The sequence below is a fragment of the Lemur catta genome, chromosome 18, assembly GCF_020740605.2.
Source record: "Lemur catta isolate mLemCat1 chromosome 18, mLemCat1.pri, whole genome shotgun sequence".
In the NCBI taxonomy this organism is placed as follows: Eukaryota; Metazoa; Chordata; class Mammalia; order Primates; family Lemuridae; genus Lemur; species Lemur catta.
The window spans coordinates 41,141,080-41,161,762 of record NC_059145.1 but is presented as its reverse complement, the minus strand read 5'-3'; the positions used below and the strand labels follow the sequence as shown (position 1 = coordinate 41,161,762).

At 58.5% G+C, this 20,683-nt stretch overlaps 2 protein-coding genes across 2 annotated transcripts; one reads left to right on the top strand and one right to left on the bottom strand.

Annotated features, from left to right (window-relative positions):
* The first annotated feature begins 4,780 nt into the window (after nucleotides 1-4,780).
* TMIE (transmembrane inner ear) lies at nucleotides 4,781-12,821 on the top strand. The gene is made up of 4 exons (XM_045529898.1): nucleotides 4,781-4,876; nucleotides 8,262-8,379; nucleotides 11,743-11,892; nucleotides 12,252-12,821. Exons 1-4 carry the CDS (start codon nucleotides 4,781-4,783, stop codon nucleotides 12,347-12,349), a joined length of 462 nt encoding a protein of 153 aa, XP_045385854.1. The 3' UTR covers nucleotides 12,350-12,821.
* A 2,041-nt stretch (nucleotides 12,822-14,862) lies between these two features.
* Nucleotides 14,863-20,205, bottom strand: PRSS50 (serine protease 50). The gene is given in 8 exon segments (XM_045530476.1): nucleotides 14,863-15,151; nucleotides 15,559-15,725; nucleotides 16,932-17,097; nucleotides 17,099-17,216; nucleotides 18,219-18,381; nucleotides 19,303-19,407; nucleotides 19,726-19,887; nucleotides 19,959-20,205. Coding segments are annotated over 8 exon segments (1,365 nt in total). The 3' UTR covers nucleotides 14,863-14,914.
* Between the last annotated feature and the right edge of the window lie 478 nt (nucleotides 20,206-20,683).

Genomic DNA, 20,683 nt, shown 5'->3' with positions numbered 1-20,683 from the left:
GAGCACAGGCCCCCAGTGACCTCACCCTCTTGCCCCACATTGCTCTCCTCCCAGGTCCTCACCCCTCCCATGCCCTAAAGGCCCTGCTCCTCTGGCCCCTGCCTGCCGGAGGTATTGCTGGGCGCAGGGAGTGAGCGGCCTGCATCAAAGGAGGCAGGACTTGGTGTCAGCCCTGACTCCTGAAGTCTCCCTCTGGCCCTCTGGGAGAGCCTCCCCACACCCTCCACCCTCAGGCTCGGGACAATGACGCCCCCCCCCCAGCCCCATTCACAGCTCTAATGGCCTGTCAGAGATAGCAGAACATTCTGGAAAGAGGTGTGGGCCTTGCGCTGCCTTCCTCTTGCCATGTGAGCATGGGTAATGGGTGGCCTCTCTGTGCCTTAGTGCTCCTGCTGGTGGAATGGTCTTCCCTGCACCTCCTTCACGGGGCTATGTGAGACTCTGGGAGGAGGGGCATGGTGGGTTTGAGGGGCTCCTTCAAGAATGAGCAGGGTTTTAGTGGATCTGTGGGTCCCCGGAACATGGGTATGGACAGGCAAGGGGTCCCTGGGGCTTGGGAGGGAGGGCAAGGGCTGGAGAGTGGCCATGGCCTCAGGAAGAGTGCACTTGTGACAAACAGGGGCAGGCAGGGCAGGCCCCTGAGCAGGACACATCTGGATTTGTGTAAAGTGTCCCTGGGCCAGCCCCTCTCCTCTCTGGGGCTCAGTTTCAGCATCTGCACATGTACTCAGGGGAGGCCGTGCTGCCTGGCTCCAGCAGGAAGGGAAGGGCTCCCTCTGCTTCCTCCCCAGAGCCCAGACTTCCTGTTCAGCCACATCTAGGGGAACTGGGTGGCTGACTGAGCCCTGGGCGGGGGACCAGTCTTCCCCCACTCACTGGGAGACCTCACAGGATTGTGAGCCCAGTTTTACTATCTGCCAAGTGGGGCAAGACTTGCTCAGCCTCTTTTTCAACTTGTCTGTGGCTTGGGGCAAGGTAGGGCCTCTGCACCTGCCCTCAGTCCCCTGAAACACAACCAAGGGCCCCTTCCCAGTCCCACCACAGATGTGTACACACCTATCTGTACCACTCCCACACCCACTCCACACACACACAATCCCCCAGTCAGGGAATGTGGTGGTGTGTACCCACACCTGTGCCACATGGACCCATCTACTATGGGACTCTTTTGGCAGGGCTTCCATGTTGCACAACTCTATTGGTGGCCTGTTCATGCGCACACATGTACAGATCATGTGCCCATCCATAGGGACACAGACTTACACACTGCTCCAGGGAACACACTCATCTATGTCAATGGTGCTTGTGCTGCTGGAGACACTGAGACTCGCACCCAGACACATACAAAGCCACGTGCAGAATGCACATGCACTCCATCTACGCCTCTGCCTTAGCACACAAGCACATGCTCATGCGCAGAGCTATTTTGGGCAGGGCCTGGGGCCAACAAGGTCAGGGACAGCCAGTTCCCAGCAGGCCCCAGCCTGTCCAGCTCCCACCCCCACCTCAGGCTGAGTCCCTAATGCCCTGGATCCCAGCCTAGCTTTGTGCCTGGCAGATCCCCACTCCTTACCCCCAGCTTTCCCAGAGCTAAACCTTGAGCCTCAGGGTTTCAGGCTCTAGGAGGGAGCTGTCCATAGGGTCCCCTGGCCACTGGCCACTGCCTTGCCCATAGCTTCCAATCCAGGGCCCCTGGAGGCTGGACTGGCCCTAGTCCCTACAGGAAACCCACAGGCGCTAAAAATAGTACAGGAGGGACAAGCAGGGTTCTGCAGGCCAGCATTCATGCCATCATGCATGCAGGGGACACTGTCTTCCAGGGAGCCAGGCTGGGGAGCCGGTGGGTCCAGAGCTGCCCCACCACAGACCTGTACGCCCTTCACAGGGCTGAGACTCTGGGAGGAGTGATGTGGCCAACTGCAGGTGAGGTGCAGGGGCATGTGGAGGCCTCCTAAGAGGCAGAGACAGTATTGGACAGTGGGCAGTGCCCTGGGTTACAGGCAGAAGGCTGAGTTGGAAGCCCCAGTTCCTTTGTGACCTTAGGCAGTGCACAACCCCTCTCTGGGCTTCGAGTCCTCATGAGTAAACAGGGAAGAGGAAAAGTCACACCAAACGCCAAAAAACTCTCCAAGATGGAAAAGACTTTAGCTTTCAGGGTGTTCGTCTCAACATGCTGTCTAGTATTGGAGAAGTGGGAACACCCCAAATGTTCAACAACAGGGCACTGATTGAACATGGTATTGTTAGGTTTTTATACAGTGTAATATTATGCAGCCTATAACAACAATGACAACAATAACCATCGCAACTAGCATTTAATGAAGGCTTGCAATGTGCAGGGGCATGACACTGTGCTGTATCTATTTGATAGATGAGGGATCGAAGCTCAGAGAGGTTAAGTAGCCTGCCTGAGGGTTCACAGCCGTCAGTATAATCATGTCCCAGAAGTCTTAGTGCAGTTTTAAGCTTTAGTAACTTCACAAGTTATGAAGTATAAAGCTACAAATTTATAAGAAACATAATTTGAAGTTTAATTATTTAAATTTTCTTGATGCTCATTTAGTTTTGTGAATTTTGAATGACTTTTAAATTCTTTTCAATGTTTGCCCTCTTCAGGTGGCAAAAAAGGAAATTTAAATGAACTTTCAAGTGGTGTTTCTTATAAATTTGTAGCTTTATACTTCTGAGGTTATTAAGGCTTAAAACTGTACTAGACTTTCAGGGCACCCTGTTATTTTAAGTCTGAGTCAGTTTGACTTCAAAGCCTGTGTGGTAATATTTGACATGGCGGGGGGGAGCTGGGAGGGGTAAATTGATGGTGCTTGGTTTGGGTAAAAAGCTGTGGATACAAAGGCATATGAGAAATGGTATATGGCGAGATCTCAGCTGTGTTTAAGAGTCTGCAAAGTAGAACCCACATAGAGCAGTGACCATCTCAGGGGACAATGGAGACAATCTGTATTTCCTTTCAGATTTCTTCACTAGGCTTGCCCTATCTCTTGATGGATGGAAAAGATGATGAACTTTACAGGAAATAATGACCCCCCTCTCCTGGGCTGACCAGAAAGTGGGAGCCATGTGAGCAGCAGAGGACTGGTTGTCCCATTCAGACAAGCCAGTGCCCTACATTCATGTCACTCTCACATCAGTCTGCTGGGAGTCCTACCTTCTGCATTCTATAGATGAGGGAACAAAGAGAGGGGTAATGCTTTGCCCAGTGCTCCTGGCAGGCTCACTAACCTCCACCCTGTCCAGCCTCTCTGACCCCATGTCCTGAGGGTGACCTCCCTGGCTGGTCAGTGTGGCTTTGCCTAGCCTGGCCCATGACCGATGGCATGAGGAAGTGGGGGGTGGAGAGTTGCAGCAAGTGATTGGACTTTAGTGGAGTTTCTAGCCTGGCCAGGGCATGCCCAGGAAGGACAGGGTGGCCCAGCCCACTCAGTCCCCATCATCGAGGGTCTCCTCAATGGGTCCCCTGGGCCAGCCATCCTTTGCCAGGTGCTCTCCCATTTTCCTGCCTGCCTTGTCATCTCTAGGCCCTGATGCTTGCAGGTGTCCGCAGCTGGCCCACTGCTCCCACTGCAGCCTGCCTTGGTCCTTGTCCATCTATGGCACTCCCAGGCTGGAGCCCTATAAGGCTCTTGACACACTGGGTCCCTGGTTCTGAGAGCAGGCCTTGCCAAAGGGAACCAGGCCACCCCTAGCCTAGGCAGGTCTCCACTGGTGCTCTTGGTGATGAGAGTACAGGGGTCCAACCTTTGGGCTGCTTCTCCTAGCACTCAGCAGGCAGGAGATAGATAATGAAGCAAGGAAGGAAAGGAGGGAGGAGGGTGGGTGGGCCAGAGGAGAGTCCTCCCCTCCAGGCCTTGTACTCCTCAAGTGTTCAGCTCCGCCCCCAAGTCTCCACAGCCCCCAGGACTTCTCTCCATCCCTGGGGTGTCAAGGCTCACCTGGGGGTCAGGACCAGAGTGCAGTGTGGGCCAACTTCAGCGTGGGGTTGGGGTCTTGGCTTAGACTGAAGCCAGAGTCAGCAGGGCTCAGGCTAGGGCAGAGGCTGAGGTAGCCAGCCTCAGAAAATTGTCCTCCAACCCTTCCAGGGGCAGCCCATCTTCTCCTGTGGGGCAGAAGATGCTGGCTCCTTCAGGAACCTTCTGTAGCATTGGCAGCTGGTAGCTCTGACCATACCATCCCCTGCTCCCCATCCCCCTCTCCAGCTCTGGTGTCCAGGGTGACCAGAGCCGCCTCTGGGCAGGAAGCCAGGCCAGAAAGCCCAGGACATCCCTGAGCGCCTGTCACCATGGCAACCTGCCCGCTATGCCCCCCCATACCCAAGTCCACTACATTTCTCAAATGCAACACGTCAGAGTGGGAAGGGCCTTCTAGATCAGCAGATTCCAGCCCCTCCCCTTGTCCCAGTTGGAGAAACTGAGTCCCGAGTGGGGAAGGGAGGGAGACCTGGTGATTAAGGACCCAACCCCAACCTGTCTCCTCTCCCACCCTCCCCCACCTCAGTGTCCCTGCGATGGGGGATGGGGAGGCTGGAGTCTGATCTCCCAGGAGGGGGCGGGCCCTCCACCCACAGAGATGGGGGCGGGCGGCACAAGAACCTGACACCGATGATGAATAAATGATGTCCCCTCTCGCTGCTGGCAGCCAGAGCTCGCCACCAAGCTCGCGACCGCCACCGCCACCGAGCACCGGCTGGCCAGGGGGCTGCACGGGGCGGCCCAGCCCGCCCGTCCATCACTCGGCTCCCGCGAGCAGGCGCAGCGTGCGGAAGATGGCAGGGCGGCGGCGAGGCGCGGGGCCCCTCTGGGCGCTGGGCGGCGCCGCGCTGGGGGGCTACCTCGCAGGGGTCGCCGGGCAGCTGGTGGAGGTGAGGCAGCGCGGAGAGGGTCGGGGTGGCTGTCTCTTTCTGTCCAGGAAGAGGGGTGGGGACCGCCTTTCTGATCGGGAGCTGACATTATCACCTTCCTCTTGCCCTAGGAGACCCAGTGTAGCCGGGGGACACAGCCTTGGCCCAAGCGCTGCCAGGCTGTGGGGAGACTCAGCCCCCACTCTTGGGTCCCTGGTATGAGGGGAGAGCACAGCCCCTGACTTCTGGAACATTAATTAGTCCCATGGGAGAAACTCATCCTGATCTTGGGGATTCCCAGTCTGAGTAGGGACACAGTCCTGCCCAGACTGATGGGGACATTCAGCCCCTATCCTCCAGTCTTTGGTGCCATTGTGGAGGGCAGGGGGTGCACAGCCCTTGGTTTCCTTGACCTCTAGTTTGATGGGAGAGATCTAGACCCTGAACTTAGGGTCTTCTGGAGGAAACAGCCTCTGCTCCAGAGATCCTCCAGGGCTCCTTGTCTACTGGAAGAGACATGGCCTTGGGAAGGAGGTGAGGGCATTCCCAGTTGGAGGGTAGGAGCGCAGGATGAGGAGACTCTTTACAGAGCAGCCGTGTGGAGCATGGCTCCAGGAAGGGAAGGGCGGGCAGGGCAGGACCCAGGAACTGGGGGGTCTGACTTGTTCCTGGTGGTAATAGGGAGCTATAGAAGGTTTCTGAGCAGGGGTAAGTCATGATGAGTTCTGGTTTAGAAGAAGGAGCTTCTGAGATAGCCCATAAAGAGGTAAAGAAGATGGCTGGGGTGGTGGGACGGGCCTGGCTGGGGCCAGGAAGGGCTGGGAAGGGAGAGGTGGGGGCCATATGCAGCCTCCCTGTCCCTTGTACCCCACTCCTGCTAAGCCTGGAAGGGGAGCCACAGAGGGAGAGGGCAGAGCAGATGTGGAATTCTGGAAGCCAGAAGGAGAAGGCCAGAGCCAGGGGCAGGGGCAGGGTGAAGCGGGGGATGGAGCCTGTGCAGGCAGGGGCAGAGCACAGGGAGCAGGAAACAGAAATGCAGGAGGCAGCCAGAGGCACCCAGGGAGACTCGAGGGGTAGGTGCTAGGGGACAGGGTGGGATAGGAAGGACAGAACCGGGGAGGATGTAGGACACAGTCCTAAACTGGAGGGTCTGAGGGGGACAGAGGGACAGAGCCCTACACCCCAGTGTAGCCTGTCCCTCATGCTGCTGACAAGGGTGTGTGCCAGGAGGCTGGGCTGGAGTTAGGTGTCAGCTCCAGTGTCCCTGTAAGGGGAGCCAAGCTGGCTTGAGCCACATGGGGTGTACTTGCACCCCTCACTGGCTGCCCCGAGGCCTCAGGTGGAGAAACTGAGCCGGCCTGGGTGCAGTTAGAGGCTGGGGGTGGGGATCAAGTCAGTTCTGAGCCAAGGACTCTCTGCCCCCAGCCCCAGGAACCCATCTCTCCCATTGCATTTGGAGTCTGTCTGCCTGCCATCTGCCTACAGCCTGAGCAAGGCCCTAGCCCTTCAGGAAGCCTTGGAGACATGGGCAGGGCTGGGGTCCAGGTCACCACCCACCCTGGCCCTGCAGGCATCACAATTACCCTCTGAAGGAGGTGGGGGCCTCCAAGCTTCAGAATTGAGGCCCCAGTAGTGCCCACCATAAGGAGATGGCTACTACCTGCCACCATCCACCCAACACCCCTGTCAGGAATAGGAATGGGCCCCGCTCCACCCACATCAAGCCTGGAGCTAGAATGCGTAAGGAAGTGAGCACTCAGCTGCCTTGGCTCGGAATCTGAGAACTTGACTCCGGCCCTCAGAGTCTTCAGGTCATACAACCTAGCGGGCCAACATGCCCTGATCTCAGGGATTCCCTTAGAATTCGGGAATTCTGCCACTGCCATGACCCTAATGCCATGGACATGTGCCTGACCACATGCACATGTGCTCCAGCCACACTGTGCCCGACCCCACACGTGTTCCCCAACCCCTTGCACATGTGTCTGACCCCACTCACATACATCCAGGGGACGAAGCTGAGGACTGTGTCTTCTTGTGGATTTGGCCGTCAGGTTGGGTACAAAGAGCTCCCGAGTGGCTCCTGGACCTACCCCACTCCAATTACAGACAGAGAAACTGAGGTCCAAAGGGAAGAAGGGTCCCACCCTAGTTCACCTTGGTGAGAGGAAAAGAGCCGGGGAATCATGCACCAATCCCAGGCCCACAGATCCTCTGGTTACCTGGGACAGGTGGCCGACCCTCTGAGTGTCTCCAACCCATGCCAAAGCGCGGGGCTCATGAGATGAAGAAGCACCTGGCTCCTGATAGGTGCCCAGTCCATGTGTACGGACTGGGGAGGAAAATGGGCGGACGGTGGAGCTGTAGGTGGCCTCTCCTTCCAGAGAGCTAGAAGGGACTCCTCATGCCTGTCCTTATTTAGTTAATTAAGGGACAATGTCTTGCACAGATGCTCCAGGGTCTTCTCTCCCCGAGCACTGACCTCTGTCCTTGCCTCTCAGCCAAACTTAGTGACAGAGATAGGATCATAACCTTCTCTGGTCACAGACAGGTCTTGCTCAGATTCCACAGGGCAGGGCCCTATCCCCTAGATATCCAGGACAGGGCCATATCCCCTCAGACCTGGGACAGTGCTATGTCCCCTAGACACCCAGAGTAGGGCTATGGTCTCTAGACACCCAGAGCAGAGCCATGTAGCCTCAGACCTAGGGCAGCACCATGTGCCCTAAACCCTGGGGCAGAGCCATGGGGGCAGGGTCGTGTTGCCTCAGTCCCCCAGGGCAGGGTAATGTCCCGCGGGGAAAGTGGGAGGTGGTTGGCTGTGGTCTGCTCAGGCTTGCTGCAACCACACTTATACCTTTTGGCCTCCAGATGTCGCTACTGCATCGCAGACAATTTATTTATCTAGTCCTGTCCTGTGAGCACGCTTACCTAGCCTACCAGTAGGGGGTCCGGCCAGGTGGCAGAGCTGTGGGGCCCTGACTCCCAGCTCCACTCCCCACCCCCCACTGGGGAGACAGCAGAGTGAAGCACCAGCACAGCACGGACCTCACTTTGTCTCTGGCCTTGGTCCTGAGGCCCCATCAGCTTGAGTGGGGCCTAGGACTGGAGTGGGAGGTGTCCAAAGGGACTATGAACCTGGCTGGGACAGGCTGTCCACGTTTGCTTCTCCAGGCCTTGGTTTCCCCAAGCATCAACCACCCTCCCACTTCAAGGCCCTGGCTCCGTGGTCTGGGGCTCTTCTCAGTTCTGCTCTAAATCTGGACCTTCCCAAGGTCTAGGGTGTTGGCAGTGAATGTCTAAGACAGATTTTAGGAGACTCTAAAGTGCTTGGGCTGGGCCTCTCTCGGCCGGTCTCACCCTGCTGGCCTCTGCTGGGCTCACTCCCCTCTCTCCTGACCCACAGCCCAGCACGGCCCCGCCCAAGCCCAAGCCGCCCCCGCTGACCAAGGAGACGGTGGTGTTCTGGGACATGCGCCTGTGGCACGTGGTGGGCATCTTTTCGCTCTTCGTGTTGTCCATCAGTGAGTAGCTGCTCCCTGCTCCCTCTGCCACACCGCAGTGGGAGCACAGCACCCCCTAACCAACCCCCCCAACACCATCCCTGCAGGCTCAGAGCAGCAATTCCGGGCAGTGCAAGCAGGCCAGGCGCCCACAGCAGCCCTGCCATGGTTTCTGGCCCCTCCTGATCCACACAAAGTCCCCAAGGAAGGCTGACAGACCAGTGGTGGCCTGAAGTATTCTGCTGGCCTCAGAGAGGCAGCCACATGGCAATTATGGTAATTATAGGGAGCGCCACTGAACCAGGACAAGGACAGAGATGTGTCACTTTTCCCGTGGCTGGCCTCCTGATGCTTTTCCTGCAGTTTGGTCAGCTGAAGGTCCCCCCATCCAAGGGCCAAGGACCCAGCAAGGCCACCCTCCACCAGAGGCTCCCCGGACACCCAGCAGATGTGGCTCCCAGGCTTTGATCCCAGGCTTCGAATCCTGCCTCATAAGACACCATTTTCCCAGAATGACTCACACTTGCTTCAATTAAAAGCAGGAGATCCACTCTTCTCCTGGGGTCTGGGAGCTTCTTGACGCAAAGTCACAGCAGAAACAAGCTTGGCCCGCTCCCATTAGCCCTCCTTCTGGAACGGGGTCTGGAGTTGGGGAAGGGGGCAGAAAGGCACGTGAATTGCGGCCAGGTGGGGAAGGCTGCCACGGCCCAAGGCAGGGTGTGACAGAGGTTCCCGCAGGCGCAGGCGGGAATGGGGGATGCAGACAGCACAGGGAGAAGCAGCCCACTCCCCTGCAAAGGCGTCGTAGAAGAGGGTCCTCCGAGCTGCAGCCTGGTGGGAGGACCAGTGGGGTTTTGCCAGGTGGGAAGGCCGGAGAGGCATTCCGGGCAGGGGGAGGGTGTGAGCAGAGGCTGAGAGGAAGCACGGCCTCCACACAAGGTCTCAAACGAGCCTTACTGGACATTTACTGAGTGTCCCCAGGGTGGGGAGGCTAAAGCTGCACTGATGTTCTAGCTGGAGCTGTTCCAGGAGGAGGCCCCTGGAGGGCTGGGTGGCCCACAGAGGGCCCATCCAGATGTGAGGGGCTCGAAGGAAGACATGACATCTGATTTGCACGTGCTTCTCCTGGCACCAGAAGTGCCCTCCCATGAGAAGATATCTGCCCTGCACACCCTGCCCCCCATCTGAGCAAGAGGCACAAGGGGCTGTCTTCTGTTCCCAGCTGAGGCCAAGAACCAGTCAGGCATCTTAGTGGAGACCCCACAGACAGGTGCCTGCAACCTCAGCCCAGGTGTCCAGAGAGGGAGACAACCTACAGCCCCAAGAGGCAGGGATGGGGAGTCATCTGCCCACAGGAGCCACAGGAGCAGTCTAAGGAGCAGCTCTGGGGCACCCCAGGGACAGGGGCAAGGGTACTATGGGGCCTCAAGACACACAACGGCCTCTCTCCTGCTCTGCTCGGCCCCGGATGGTGGAGGTGTCTGGGGCCACACAAGAAAGTTGCACAGTGTCAGACCTAGAGGCATTTGAACATCAACCAGACAGATCGTCCTCTAACCCCATTTCCTAGAAAGGGTATGGGTTAGTCCCACAGGCCCCTGACCAGCAGGTCAGCACTTGTCACCTTCCATGGCACAGCACCAGGCAGTGGGGATAACACAACCCTATCTCCTGGGGAGGAAACATCCTCCCTGCTTCCCAGTCTGCCTGGGCCTAGGGCGTACAGCTGTTAGCGGACCATCACCCCTAGAACCCTCAGGGAAGGGGCTGGGGCTGGATGGGGCACCTCTGGGGTTCTTGGGGACTTGTGTCCCAAGCCTATCCCTGGGCCCTGGGACTCGATCCAAAGCACTTTGTTTCTCCCCTTCTTTGAAGAAAAGCAACCGGGCCAGGCTGGGTGGGGCAGGCCTGGAGTAAGGGGCAGTACCTGTGCCCTGCTCTGGCTGCCAATGGCCGCCCGATGAGCTCCCTGTGAAGCCTCAGCTTCCCAGGGCCTGGGCCCCGCCTGCATGGAGCCTGAGGGGGCGTGGTCCCAAGGAGATGCCTAGTGAGGTAGCTAGAAAAGGTGGCCCAAGCCAGGAGGGTCAGGGTGGAGGACCAACATTGGGTCTCAGGTGTGTGCACAGGGGTCTGGAGAAGGCCAGGACCCAGCTCTTTGGATAAGAAAGGCCTGCTGTCTACTCCAAGAGAGAGGTGTACAGTCGGACCCACTGCTGTGGCCCGCATGCAGCACCCCCTCCCAGTGTGTGCTTGGATGCTGTTGGCTCCCCAGTCCATTCATCCAGGAGTCCAGTCCTGTTCCAGCAGCAAGGGCTTTGAGACCACCCCATTCACCAGTCATTTTTCTTTCCTTTGGTGAGTCTGGGTGAGACTCAGTGGGACCACTGTATTTGGCTAAAGGGACATGGCCTTGGTTGCACAAAATGGCCCCAGAGGGTGCTCCAGCCCAGGCTACATAGATCTGATGCATCTTCCCCAGAATAGGCCTGGCTTGTCCTGCCTGGGCCAGCCTGCCCCCAGGAGTCTGCCAGGAAGTTATGTCTGGTCATCTGATTTATAATAGGAACCAGCTCCATCCCCTCCCCAGGGGCTAGGGCCAAGGTGGTCAGACTGTGGGGGCCTTAGAAAAATAAACTCAGTCCAGCCAGGTCCTGGAAGCCCTGACCTGCCCTGCCCATCACCGACAGGCCAGTTCCATGCCCCAGCCCAACTGGTGTGGGTGCAGCTGCCCTCGGCCGGAAAACCACTCCTGGAATAACTCCGTCTGAGATGAACACGCCACGGGTCTGTGCCCTCTCGCCAGCTCCCTCCCCAGCCCAGAGGAGCCCAGGCTTGTCCTGGGGAGGCTGGGGAGGACACAGCTATGTCTTTTGAAGTCTGAGGCAGCTCTGGCTCTGCTCTCAGGAGCCTGGGAGGAAAAACTAGCTTACACCAGAAGCAACCCAGAGGCCTAGGTTGGTTGGATGGCAGGATGGCCTTTAGAGAGCTTGAATCACAATGCAGCCCTCTGCCTTACCCTCCAGCAACTCTGAAGCTAGTCAGAAAGACCCTCAGGACCAGGACTGGCTACATAATTTATAGAGCTCGCGCAAAATCAAAGTACAAGGCTCTTTGTTCAAAAGTTATTAAGAACTTGACAGCAGAACATTAAACCAAGCACGGGCCCTTTAAGCACAGGGCCGTTTGCAACTGCGTGAAGTCAGGCCTGCTCAGGAAAGCCACTGTAGCAGCCCTAGGGTCCCTAAGGGTTTTGTCAAGACACTGGGCCTCCTGCCAGTCTTTTGGGTGAGACGCTTATAAGTGGATGGAGGCAGGCCTGAAGTTTGGTTGCCATTCCTGGGGTGTCTGAGGCTGAGCACCGGGCCAAACCTGCCTTCCCTACAGTTATCACCCTGTGCTGTGTCTTCAACTGCCGCGTGCCACGGACCCGGAAGGAGATCGAAGCCCGGTACCTGCAGCGAAAGGCAGCCAAGATGTACACAGACAAGCTGGAGACTGTGCCACCCCTCAATGAGCTCACAGAAATCCCCGGAGGTGAGTAGGCCCTGCCCCCAGCACCAGCTGCTGTCGGGTCCTGCTGAGCCAGCCAGGTCTTCAGTCCTGCTGCCTGCAGTCTCCCTGCTCCTCCATTTCGCCCCTCCTCCCCTCCACTATAACGGAGGGACAGCAAGTTCAGGAGGGGGCCCAGCCCTGTCCCAGGAGACCAGAGCACAGAAACCCGTGAGAGTGATGCAAGTAGAACAATGAGCCTATTCTCCAGCAGGAGAGGTCTGGAAGAAAGAAGGAAGTAGAGGGCAGAATGTGGAAGGTTCTGGGGCCCTCTCCCTCGAGACCGCTGAGCCCCAGGACCTTGCCTCACCACTACCACATGGCCTCTTTTCCCTACCCCACAGAGAATAAAAAGAAGAAGAAGGACAGCGTGGACACAGTGGCCATCAAGGTAGAGGAGGATGAGAAGAATGAGGCCAAGAAGAAGAAAGGAGAGAAATGAGCAGAGCATCCTGGAGGTGGCCGCGGGGGCTGGCAGGCCCTGGAGCTTGAGATTGGGCCAGGGTCCAGGCATCCTGGACTCTGAGCTCATATGCAGACCACAGAGGCTGTGGGCAGATGGGCAGGGGGAGGCCCATGGCCTTATCCTCAAGGCCCATCAGGTGCAGGACAAGACCACACTGGGTGTCTGGCCTCCCAGCCTGGACTCCCATTCCTTTCACCCCATCCACATTGGCCCTTTCCTCAGCAAAGCTGGCCTTGGGCCCCTGTCCCTCTGCAGACGCAGAGTGGCCTCACACTGCTCTCCCCACACAGACGTGCCTCCACCCCACCTTTCCCGCCAGGGGCAGCAGGGGCTAGGAGCAGCAATGGGATGTGGGCTTCCCTTCTGGCACAGATGGCTGAACTGCATGGGTCGGGGTGTGAGGCCACACCCAGACTGGCCATGAGGAAGGAGACGGTTACTGGGGGAACTTGTGGCAGCAGCAGGGATTCCAGTTAAGGCAGGTGGCAGCTCTGATGGTGAGGAGACTGCCCCAAGCCTGGCAGGAGTTCCAGCCCAAGGGAGTGCGCAGAGGTGGCCCTGGAAGCAGAAACGCAGGCCTGTAGGCACCAAGCTCAAGGCATTGGGACCCCCTCTTTTACACGTTGTGATGAAGCCGAGGCTGCTGGGAGGCCACATGAGGCCCAGGGGCTCAGGCTCAAGGCTGGGGGCGGGGGTAGGGGTGGGCCAGAGGGAGCAGGGAAGAAAGCTGGGGCCTGGAAATCAGGGAATATTTGAGAAGCCGAGGGTGACCTTGGACTATCCTGGAGGCCCTTTCTCTGCCCAGCTGTGGTAGGAAGTTTCATGGCCCCAGGGGATCAGGGCAGGGGGCACAACTGGCCTTCCACCCGCTGAATATAACAGCCCCCAGCTTCCTCGAAGCTTCCTCTTCTACCACTTCCCACTAGGGGCGCCTAAAAGAAGCCCCTCTGCCCAGAAGACAAAGGCCCAAACACCACCTGGTGGAGGGGGGAGCTGCACAGAGGGGCTCCCGGATGGCACCAAACATCAGACTGAGGCCCTCAGACCTGGGCCTGAAGACTAAGGAGACACCAGAGGTTTCCAAGCCAGGGAGCCTGCTGCAAAAACAGCCTGCAGAGATTTGTAAATAAAGCCGAGTGCCTTCTCAGACCCAAGCTTAGAAAATTGCCTCCTGCAATGACCCCTTGGCGTGCTCTGTCCCTAGAGCATTTATGTGGACGGTGGTACAGCAGTTGGTGACAGGTGGCTCAGGCCAGGCTGAGGTTCCCTCCCGGACTCTTCTCCACCTGAGTTAGGATGAGATAGAAGGGAAATGGTGGCCAAGAGGCTGAGGGGCAGCTGCAGCCCCCCGGGCCCACCCAAGGCAGGCATGGCGGAGGGTAAGCTGCCTGCTCTCCAGGTGCTGGGATGACAAGGTGGCTCTCAACGCTCCCCTACTCGGCCCCATGGCTCTCAACAGGACTTTGATTGCCTGATCCCAGTGCTGGGGACACCAAAGAGTCAAACCTGCTCCTGACTTGGACCCGGATCATCACTACATGAGAAGGGGAGTGATCCAGGCTGACGTGAGGAAAGCACGTGACATGGGGGCTTAGGGGCAGTGGGAGGCAGAGACTGCAGAAGGCCCTGCCATGGAGGCTGAGTATTCTGCCACCAGATGGGAGCAGCTGGCTGCCCTCTGCCCTTGGGGGTCCAGCCTATGGGCTTCCCATATGTAGGGTTGGCAAAGGTCATTCTACTAGACAGGCCAGAAGCCTGTGTGGCCAGGCAGCAGAAGTCCAGAGGGACAGGGGCCACTCCAGGTCACAGAGAGCAGCAGTTGGTGAAGACTGAGGGAAGTCCAGTCCATCCGCCCTCCCTCTGCCATGGGGCCTCCATCAGCCCTTTATGGGCAGGCACACTGCTAATGGCAGGGTAATGTCTGATCCCAGTGGTCACCTGACCCCGTCTCCAGGCAGGGGACAGGGCTGGAGGGTCAAAGTTCACTATGGCTCTTTGGGGCAATGAAAGGGTGTGTTCCAGCCTCTGGTCAGAAGGCAGCCAAGGTCAAGGACAGCCTGACTCCCACCAAAGTACCACAGAAAGAACACACTCACCTTCCAGCCCAGACAGAGCTGCACCCTCACCCCAGCCTCAAGCTGTTTCCTGGCAGCCTCAGCTTTGGCCTGGTCAGTATGTTCTAGGCCCTCCATCATCTGACTGCTCCATCATCTGACCCCTTCACACTCCAACCACCTTCTGCAGGAGCCACCTCAAATCTTTGGATGGAGGCAGATCCTGGGAACTTTGCACTTTTCAGTATAAACTGCCCAGAATTCCCCACCCCACCCCCTCTGATTCACCTGTCTCCCACTAGAGCAGGCCCATAGAGTGAGGGGCCTCCAAGGCCCGAGAAGGAGGCACAGGAAAGAGAAGAGTTTAATTGAGCAATTGGTTTCTGCCCTGCCTTGCAGGGCTATGAGAGCTGCACCTGCAGCATCCTGGGCACAAGGGCAAGGGGTCCTGGTGAGGGAGGACACACCAGGGAGGGAGCAGAGAGTGTCAGAGAGCAGCAAGGAGGCTGAGGGGCAGCGGTAGCACCAGAAGCAGGGCCCTGGATGGGGCCAGCATGGCCAGGGGCTGCCCGCTGAGACGGTCCCAGATCCAGTGTTGGTAGGAGGAGATGTACAGGTAGATGGGAGGGGCCTGGCTCTTCTGGCAGCCTGCGCCCCAGCTGACCATTCCCACCAGGTACCACGTGCCCTCCATGGAGCAGACCAAAGGCTCCCCAGACACCTCCTGCAGGGAAGGGGGAGTAAAATGGGTCAGGGAGGCCAGGTGAGGCCTGAGGGAGATGTGACCCAGTCAGGGACAAGTAGGCTGCCCTCACACAGGTCCTCCACAGCCCCCCAGTGTCAACACAGGGGAGAGGCACTCTGGACACAGATCTTTCTCAAAGGGCTTCATCTCCCCTCTTTAGCACCGACCCTCCATCTCTCCCCACCCCCCCACCCCTCCAACCTCTATGCCCACTCCTGACCCCTGCCTCTCTCGTCCTATCCTCTACCCCGTGCCCCTTGCCCGTCTCTGATGATCCCCTCCCCACCATTCCCTGCCCCACCCTGCACCCCTCGGGTCCTGCTCCACGCCCCTCCCCATCCTGGCCAGGTACCCTTGGAGGTGAGTGAGCCGGGAGGTGTGCTTACATAGCAGAACTCTTCCCTGCTGACATCCTTTGCACAAATCATCTTGGAGTTGATGATCTGAACCAGGGAAGGGATTTTGGAGAAACTGTGGTAGAAGTCGTCACATTCCTTGCTGTTCATGATGGTGACTTCCTTCTCCTGAATGGTCCGGAACTGGGGCCACACGCCTATGGACAGGGCCCCGTTCAGGTGCCACCAGCCTCGTCCCCATCCTCTCTCCGCTCCCCCCCACCTCCCCAGCCTCCTCTACTTGCCACACAGCGGCCATGGAGATCTGCCCCGGCACACACCCCACTCTAGCTGGTACCCCTCAGGGGCCCTTGCTACAGAGGCCCCAGAGCAGGCTGCCCTCATGATCTGGCCTGGCTGGACCTGCTCTTGCTTCCTGCAGAGCCCAACCCACCGAGTCCTCTTAGCATCCCCTTTACCCCCACCTCAGCATCTTGGCTTTGCCATTCCTTCCATCCAGAATGCCTGCCAAGCCTCTCTCAGTCTAAATCCCTCCTGTTGGTCAAGCACTTCCCCACTAAGCTTTCCCAGCCCCCTCCTCAGATCCCAGGCACTGCTTCCTCTTCTCCCCTCCCCCACCAGTGTCTGTGTCCCTTGCCCGAGCTCCTAGAAGATAGGAGATTTCAGGCTGTTCCTAGCCATTCCCCAGACAGGCCATGGCAGGGTTGACAAAGTCACCTCTACCTCCTTCCACGTAAGCTAAAGCCCCTGTGGGCTGTTCTCGGGTAAGATGGTTCCCACAGGGAAGGGCATCTCGCTTGTGGGTTACAGGCTCCCTGACGGGACTGGGCATTCCTAGGCTCCGTCAGGAAATGAACCACTGGATGGGCCTGAAAGACTATGCCTACTCTTAGAGCCTTGCTCCTAATTGGGGTAAAGAGGGACTGAGGCCCACTGAGGGGAGAAGGGAACCATGAGCAGACCCCAAGTGATGCCCGACCTCCAGGTGCAGACTGCCCCTAGCCGGCCATGAGGGGTCTTCTGGGAGCATTCTCCAGACACAGAACCCCACTCCCCTCGCTTCCTACACTGCTTCGAGTTGTGGATGCCCTGGGCTTGTGTGCGGACTGCGAGATATTACTCTCTGCCCTCTCTGCTTTCGAGGGAGTTCTGTTTACATGCCCTGGCCTGGCTGAGGATTCGAGGGCAATCAGGGTCCTCTGAGGCCTGGATGGCTGTGATGTGTCCACTGCTGAGACCCTCAAGAGAAAGGAGACCTCAGAGATGAGAGCCCAAGAGGAAGGCCCCGGAGGCAGCGGGCTCACTGGGGAAGGTGCTCAGAAGCCTCTGTCATGGTGGCACCCTGGCCTGCACCCAGGTCCTCTCTCACACCCCCACCCTGGTCTGGGGAGGCTCTGACTCACCATCAGCCTTGGGAAGTCCCCAGCCCGTCACAGTGCAGACGGAATTGTCCTTCAGCACATAGTCCAAGCCAGGCAGGCAGATTGGCCAGACATAATTGTTGTACTGGAGCATTCGCTTGAGCTTGAGGAGGCCGATGTTGTTGTGCTGGCCGACCCAGGACCAGTACCCGCCGCTCCTGGTACCTGCTGTTCACAATCACCTGGAGCACCGGGATGTCAGACGTAGTCTGCGTCACCTGGTCAATCCACGGACTCCCCACTCTCACTGAATAGGAAACATCACGCCTAGGGGAACCATGAGGGAGCCTGCAGTCAGCTCCAGGCAGCCCACCCCCACCTCCAACCCCTGCCGTCCTGCCCTCTGAGCAAATCCTGGCAGGCCACCCACCGGTTTCCAGCCTGCTGAGCCTACTCCTCACAACAGATGTGAACAGGGCCCTGCGCTGTGTGGCCAGTCTTCACAGCCCTTCATTTTATGGAGGGGGAAACTGAGACTCAGAGAAGCCCAGTGACCTGCTCAGGGATGCACAGCTAGGAGGCAGTAGAACTGGGATACGGACCCAGTCTGCTCTGGTTCCAAATGCTGGACTCTCCTGGGCCCCGAGAGGGGCAGAGGCCCTGTGGAGTCGGCCATGGCTTTGTTCTCTGACTGCCATCCCTGGCACTCTCCTTGAAGTCTCTGTGTTGGCCCTTAGGCCTGGAACATGCTCTCCACTGGTCAGCTCTCACAGCCAGCACAGACGTTACCCTCACGCCACTCCCTGGCCTCTGAACACCAGCATACCCATTCTTCTGTCCTCACACCGACCAAACTCCCTTGTGAGCATCTATCTTCTCCCCTACTGAGCTGAGAGGAATGGTCTATCCCCTCTCTGCCTCCAGTGCCCAGGCCAGGGCCTGGCTCAAAGGAGTATCAAAGACTGTTGATTGAAAAAAGGAGGGAATGAGGAAGTGGAACCAAAGGGGGTGGAATGAAAGCACTAGGACCTTCCTCCTGAGGAGAGGAGGTGTGAGGCCAGACAAATGGCTTCTGAGCCTCCATTTCCTGTCTGTGGAATGAATGCACAAGACTGAGGGCCAGGTGAGGGGAGCACAGGGTGGGAACACTCAAAAGACTGGCCCCTGGCAAGGAATTTGCAGAACCCAGCCCCCACCTGCTTGGAGCCAGGGTGAGGTGGGGCTGGGATTGTGGGGTTCCTAGGAGGGCATAGCTGTGACAGCTGCTGACAGACCAGCTGGGCTGGGTAACTGGGCCTCTCCACCCACCCCACCTGGGCCCCAACTCACTGGATCAGGCAGTGGGCCACAGTCAGCACCCACTGGGAGGCAATGATGGTGCCTGCGCAGACATGTGTGCCGTTGGCCTGCACACTGACCATCCATGGCCACCGCCGAGCCATGGCCTCTGGGTACCTGAGGGTGGGGTCCGGCTCGTAGGAGAAGCCACAGGCTGAGGAGGAAGGTGAGAGCTTGATAAGGGATGGGCCCTTCCCTGTACCCCCACCCTCTCCACCTCACCTCCCACCTCTCCAGCCACTGGCCTGCACCATCCAAGTGGTGCTCCTTTTCCACTTCTCACCACAGAAGGATGCTGTCCACATGGGGACTGGGGTCTCCAGCCTCAGGAGGGCCTCAGCACGGCCCAGGTATCTCCCTCCCTGTTCTCATAGCCTGGGCCCAAAAGCATCCCCAGCCGGCCAGCCCGGTGTACCACTGGCCCCTTTGTCCTGCCCAGCACACCATCAGCTCCAGCCAAACTCTTCACAAATTAATCTGTGTTTCCATCTGGTTCTATCCTCACCATGACCCCAGCTTCAGCCAAGGCAGACCCCTCTCCCTCCTCTGGGAACCCGCTCCTGTGATTCAGTGAGAGGAAAATGGACAACCCAACAGAAAAATAGGCAGTACGTATGAACAGGCATATCTCAAGGAGGAACCCCCAGCAGCAAATGACCACAGAGCTGCCCAGCCCTGTCAGTCTTCAGGGAAATGCAGACTTGAATCACAAGGAGGTTCTGCTCCGTACCACCTGCCTGGCAAAAACTAATGTCTCTGATCCCGAGTTCTGGTAAGGATTAGCACCCTAGAATCCACCGCTGGTGGGAGTGTCAATTGCTGCAGCCACCTTGGGAAGCAGTTTTTTAAATCGAAGATGCACATATCAACATCCCTGCAGTCCCGCTCCTAGGTGTTCTCCAAATGGATTAGTAGACAGAACAATCAACATAAGTGGGCCATGACAAGAAAGAGAATGTTAGAGCACTGCTAGGTCCTGTCCATGAGACTTTCTGTGGCAGTTAAATGGTATGCAGAGAGTCCCAGGATAAGTATTTCTTATGTGAGTCTCAGTTAAACATGCTTAAGCCACTACTCACGAGAACATCGTACACGCAGGCCCTGCAGACACCACAGGAAGCTTCACACAGCCCGGTCCTGAAAGCCGTGCTGCAGAGCCCCAGGGTCTCTGGCTGGGAGCCTGGGGCAGGGGCAGGCCGAGTCAGGGCCTGGAGCAGGAGAAGCCACCGGCCCCACAGCCAGCTCAGGGAGGCGGGAAATGCTGCCCATCCAAAGCTCTTCTGACTTTCCTGCCTCCTACCTCGTCCCAGAAGGTCCATTCCTCCAGGCAGGACCAGGAACTGGCCCACAATAAGAGCTCAATAAACACTAGTAGAAGGAAGGCGTCTTTTACCCCCACTCTCCGCCCCTTCCTCCCCTGTCCCTTCCGCTGCTGGGATCAGAGGTCTTTAAGACCCCTCAGCCATCTTCCTGGCCCTGTGGAGTCCACAGTACTCACAGTGCTGTAAGACGGGTTCAGAAACAGGGGGCTGCGTCGGGACGGTGGTCGGGGAATCCTGGGCAAGGCGAGGCAGGTCTGAGGGACAGGTGGCCTTGGGAGAGCAAAGGACCCCGGGGTCGGCCGGGTCGGCCCCCGGAGCTTGCTCTGAGCCTAAGCAACCTGCGGAAGGACACGAGCGGATGAGACGGGGCTGGCGAGGCCGAGCGGGGCGGTGGGGGCACGGGGCTCACCAGCGGGCCGCGGCAGCAGCAGCAGCAGCAGCAACGAAAGGGCGCGGGCGTGGGTGGCGGCAGACGTCCGTGGGCCCCGCCCGCGGCCCCATACCCCGCAGCAGGGCTCCATCCCACGGTAGCGGCGATCGCGCCTCTCCACCGCGCTCCGGTGCGCGTCCCCGACGGCGCCCCCCACTGGCCGCACGCCGCAGCTGCGTGTGGGCGCTCCCGGCGGCGGCCTGCGCGGGCGCCCCCCAGGGGCCATCCTCCACGGCGCTCCAGGTGCCCGCCCGCGAGGGCGCCCCTAGCGACCGGCCAAGCCACCCTTTCGCCTTCCAAGCCCTAGTCTGGCCGGGCAGGCCGGCTGCCCGCCCTGTTTCCAGCGACGTCCTCCCTCCTCGGCCCCTCCTCTACCTCCGCTGGGCCAAGCAGTTTCCTGGGGTCGCTCGATCTAACCTCGGTCAGTTCCTGGACCTCCCCACCCCTCTGCCAGTTGCCCTGGACTGGTTCATGCTGTCCCCCTCCATCTCACGTACTGAGATGAAGACCAAACCCCTGGGACTCTCCAAGTGGCCCCCATCTTCCCTCCAGCCTGGTAATAGTAGGACTTTGCCCCAGCACTGAAATTAAGCAGATTAACGTGGTTTAAGTAATGATTTGTAAAGACTGCATCACTTCAAGCTACTGTGTGCCCCCCACCTCCATTCGGCAAATGTCCTTGCTTCACCGATTCGTCTGTGTAC